We start from the raw sequence: 4562 nt of genomic DNA, 5'->3' as shown, positions 1-4562 counted from the left end.
CTCATCCATCAAGAATATTCAAATAATAGGCCTACAAAGAAATAACTGGTTTGACGTGCTAATAATGCCTACGTTTGTTATTACTGTGTAATGGATCATTTGGACCCTGCACGCGATCTAGCTTTAATATCGAATTCGTAATGGTGGTATTTATACTGTGGCTGAGGCACAGTGCTTTTGACGTTTTTATTAACATTATTATGACGTAATAATAGATGAGAATGCCTATGGAAAAATGCATCCTGAATTATGTGATCGCACCACAATAATAGTATTATGGCGCGAAAATAGGCAAGAATGTCTATGAAAAATGCTTGAATTCTATATGAATGAATCTTTGAGCACTTTTGTTGGCTTCCATTTATATATAGCCTGAAACAAACGTTGCCATTTGACGGCTTGCATTATTTCATTTAGGCCTATTATTGTTTTTGTTTTTTTCTTCATGGCATTATACTGTACCAGAGAAAATAGGCTATAGGTAAGTCCAGGCTGGTTTTGCCTATAATATTCTTGCTTTTTTCTCCTGAAACAATATATTTGGAAGGAGAGCCTTAAGGAGAGACATAAACACGACAAAGCAGACAATACACAACGACATGCCTATACTACTTCATATCATTTTCACCCGTCTTCACCAAAAGTCTCCAAAACACGAGACTGGTTTGCAAATGAAACTTTCCGATTAGCCTACTTTTCCAACGTGTGCAAAACACATGATGCATAAGATGTTTCCTTAGACACAACGAGAATAAAACGTTCGAGAAAACAAAATGATAGTAAAAGTTAATGCCCTCCAAAGCTTTCATTAGGCCAGGAATTCTCACCCCTCTTCCGCCCTTTTCAAGAACTCACCCGGGTCCTTCAAAGACTGAATAACCCAACAGACTCGTCGGCTAGACAGCAACTTTCAACTTGACCTTGGCCTCTAACCGCGTCTACCCCGTAGGCTATGTGAAAAACAACCGAGTTGCCAACATTGAGAACTGTTTTCTGTCTTTGCATATTGTAAACATGTCGGAAGCGAGGGATCTGGTATTTGTTGGGCACACTGTCTATCCGAATTCTCACTCATTTCTTGAATGCTCGAACCTGTCGCTCTAATTTGAGTGATATGAAAACGGGGCATTTTGATTGAGAGCATCTCCCATGGATTTGAGCTTAATTATCTTTAGTTGAAAAATGAGATGGACGTGTTGTTCTAAAGCTTGTTTATTTCCCTTCTTTATTCCACTCCCTATCCGATAAGTGTCTCTTGGATGAGTCATCCGTGTTCCCCACAGTGGTTCGGTCTGTTCAAACACTGTTAACATTAGCTAGTAGTCCATCTCCATTGTCGTTTATGGGATATTGGGAAACGTGTCCTTACGCTATGTACTAATTATGTGAGCTGTATTGGGGTGTGTGGCTTTGAATGGATTATACTTTGTGGAATTAATATAGGCCCACCATGTACAAAATAATCAGCAATGACATTGTGTCATAGACATGTTTACACGGACTGCCTTTATGTGCGTAAAAGCAACGTGTATGGATGTATTTAAGTTGGTGAGTCACCGCAGTCTTTTGAAACCGTCTGGACTACTAGGTCCTTTTTATTTAGCTTTCCAATGATAAAATAAAAACCCTTTTCAAACCAATTTAGGTTTGAAGTGTAACCGTATATAGGAGTATATATAAGTATAGATATATAAATATAGATATAGATATTTATTTTTCTATTTACACACGAAACCCTCTCGTTTTGAGCGGCAAAGACAAGCCAAATCCCTTGATAGGTACGGTCATCTTACAAAGCTGCATTTTTTCTACATTTAATTATCCACACTGGGAGATATTTATCGTCCCCTTTGCATAGCCTATCACGTGGCCCCTTCTTGGCCAATAGAGGCGCGACCTTGGTGCACCCGGGCGCGTCAGCGTCGCTTACTCTCTCGGAATCAGTATCTCCTTTTTTCAGCCTCTATGCTTTTTAAAAAAAGAGCCAGAAGCCTCAATGCTGGATGTCGTGCTATGACAACGTCACTGCTCTTCCGTCCTCGCTGGGTCGACCCGTCGGTGATGTTCCTCTACGACAACGGCGGCGGTTCCGATGAAGTGAGCAAGAACATGGACGCTGGCGGTGGTGGTTTTGCGGGAGGCAACTTTGCGGCAAACCAATGCAGGAACCTGATGGCGCACCCCGCGTCCCTCGCTCCGAGCACGGCATACTCGTCAAGCGACGTCCCAACCTCGGGAATGGGCGAGCCATCCAAGCAGTGCAGCCCTTGCTCGGCTGTGCAAAGCTCCTCCAGCGCGTCCCTGCCCTATGGATACTTCGGTAGCGGCTACTATCCGTGCAGAATGTCGCACCACAGTAGCATAAAGTCGTGCGGAACGCAGCCCCCCTCTGCGTACGGGGAGAAGTACATGGACACATCCGCTTCGGGCGATGACTTCACCTCTAGGGCCAAGGAGTTCGCCTTCTATCCGAGCTATGCGTCGGTCCCATACCAGCCCGTACCCAGTTACCTGGACGTGCCAGTTGTACCAACTATGAGCGGGCCAGCAGAACACAGACACGAGCCCCTGCTGCCCATGGAGAGCTACCAGCCGTGGGCTCTAACTAACGGCTGGAACGGGCAGGTCTACTGCACCAAGGAGCAGCCTCAGCTCGGACACATGTGGAAATCCTCCATACCAGGTACAGCATAGGTCCCTCAGGTTTTACGCAATAAACCAGAACAACTTTTCATTGTGTTTGTTTTTGCTTAATCCACAACAAAATGTTAGAGACGATGCCTTTTCTGTAAAAAAAAATAAAACGCGTGTTTGTAAATTCGTTTATGAGAATACAGTCTTAGAAAAAAGGGTTCCAAAAGGGTCATTCGGCAGTCCCCATAGGACAACCCTTTTTGGTTCCTGGATGAACCCCTTTGGGTTCCATGTATAACCTTCTGTGGAAAGGGTTCTATATGGAACCCAAAGGGGTTCTATCGGGAACCAAAAACGGTTATTCGAAGGCTTCTCCTATAGGGACAGCCGAAGAACCCCTTTATGTTTTAGACGTAACCTTTTTTTGTGTATGGTTTGTGAACGGCTTACTATATCCATTTCGCTTTCCGTTTTGCTCCACCAGACGCGGTGTCTCCTGTGGGAGGGGACCTGAGCTCCTTCCGACGTGGAAGAAAGAAGCGCGTGCCATACACCAAGGTGCAACTGAAGGAACTTGAGCGCGAGTACGCGGCCAATAAATTCATAACAAAGGACAAACGAAGGAGGATATCGGCCCAGACGAACCTGTCCGAGCGACAGGTCACTATCTGGTTTCAGAACAGACGCGTAAAGGAGAAGAAGGTGGTCGTCAAAGTGAAGAGTATCAGCTAGTTTTGACTGACATACAACAATGGGATGGGAATTGAACACACACACACACACACAATATGCTATTCACGCCTTTTGATTGGAACAATTTAACCCTTATTTCCCACCGAACATGGTTCACAAATATACTCGTGCCGAGACCTTTATGGAACGAAAATGTAGAAAAACTCTGGACCTTCCATTTTCCTCCATTGTGTATTGTTCTGGGTGAATGGAGACCAAAGCAAGGAGAAAGTTAGGGCCGTATAATTTTTGCAACTGGCATGCAGTAACCTCAGGAAAACAGACACTCTAACTTCACCGTGTGGAGAAAAAAAAACATTTGGAAATCCCCAGGAAGTGACGGCCTTTAGGATTATAGCTTCCACGGTTAAATATTAATCCGTTCCATTTCCCCTTCAACACTCCACTAAACACGTGCATCTTAATTTAAAGTTTAGCTTCTTCAAACGGTTCTCCTGCTCTCACTCATAACCAATCCAAGGTGCAATCCCGCTTGTAATGCATACATCATTTTCTGGAAAATGTGTGCCCATGTGAACCATATGTATTTTATATTGTGTGTGTATTCATGTGGTTGTATATAAAGGTAAACTATACAGACAAAAGTATAATATGTCAAGGCTATCTGTGTCTGTTAAATATGTCGGTGTAAAACTATTGACACAAAAATCTGTCCAATAAAATCCGGACATTGTTGAATCATATATGATATCCACGACCTCTGATTTGAACATCCGTCCAGTATATTACAGAGATGGTTTCGTTTTTGGTGTGACGTTTTGAATGTCAATCGTGATATTTTGTCATAGCTATTCAAATGTGAAAGGATTTGTCATGAATTGGTTGAAGATATTGTTAGATTCAGAAGCAGTGTGAGAGGCTCAATTATCAGGCCTGTTCACCGTGTTGTGAGGAACATGTCTGACCGGCGTATGATTTTATGCTTGAATGCGGAAGATCAGTGTTTGGCCAGACTGTAGAACTACTCTGGGCTCTATCCATTTCGACGTTAATTCCAGGTGTCGCCTGGGTGCGATGGTATTACGAAGTGTCTGAATCTACCTGTTGAGTGCGAAATGTGCATCGAAAATGTCTCACTCAAGCAAATGATGGAAGTGTTGTTGTGTGTATGTGGATTATTATAAGGCCTATATCGCCATCTAGTGATGAGATTGTCTCAAGCACTACAGGTGACT

General features: G+C 43.3%; 1 protein-coding gene across 1 annotated transcript; it reads left to right on the top strand.

Moving 5' to 3' along the window:
* The first annotated feature begins 1921 nt into the window (after positions 1–1921).
* LOC115115974 (homeobox protein Hox-A13a) lies at positions 1922–4062 on the top strand. Its single transcript, XM_029644458.1, has 2 exons — positions 1922–2683; positions 3119–4062. Exons 1-2 carry the CDS (start codon positions 1966–1968, stop codon positions 3364–3366), a joined length of 966 nt encoding a protein of 321 aa, XP_029500318.1. The 5' UTR covers positions 1922–1965; the 3' UTR covers positions 3367–4062.
* Positions 4063–4562: the final 500 nt, after the last annotated feature.

Source organism: Oncorhynchus nerka, linkage group LG4, assembly GCF_034236695.1.
Source record: "Oncorhynchus nerka isolate Pitt River linkage group LG4, Oner_Uvic_2.0, whole genome shotgun sequence".
Lineage (NCBI taxonomy): Eukaryota > Metazoa > Chordata > Actinopteri > Salmoniformes > Salmonidae > Oncorhynchus > Oncorhynchus nerka.
Note: the sequence above shows the minus strand (reverse complement) of the source record. Positions and strands in the feature narration are given on the sequence as shown.

Coding starts and splice junctions, on each gene's coding strand:
- LOC115115974 (XM_029644458.1), top strand. CDS start 1,966: ATGCTTTTTAAAAAAAGAGCCAGAAGCCTCAATGCTGGATGTCGTGCT. Junction 2,684..3,118: donor GTGGAAATCCTCCATACCAG/GTACAGCATAGG, acceptor TTGCTCCACCAG/ACGCGGTGTCTCCTGTGGGA.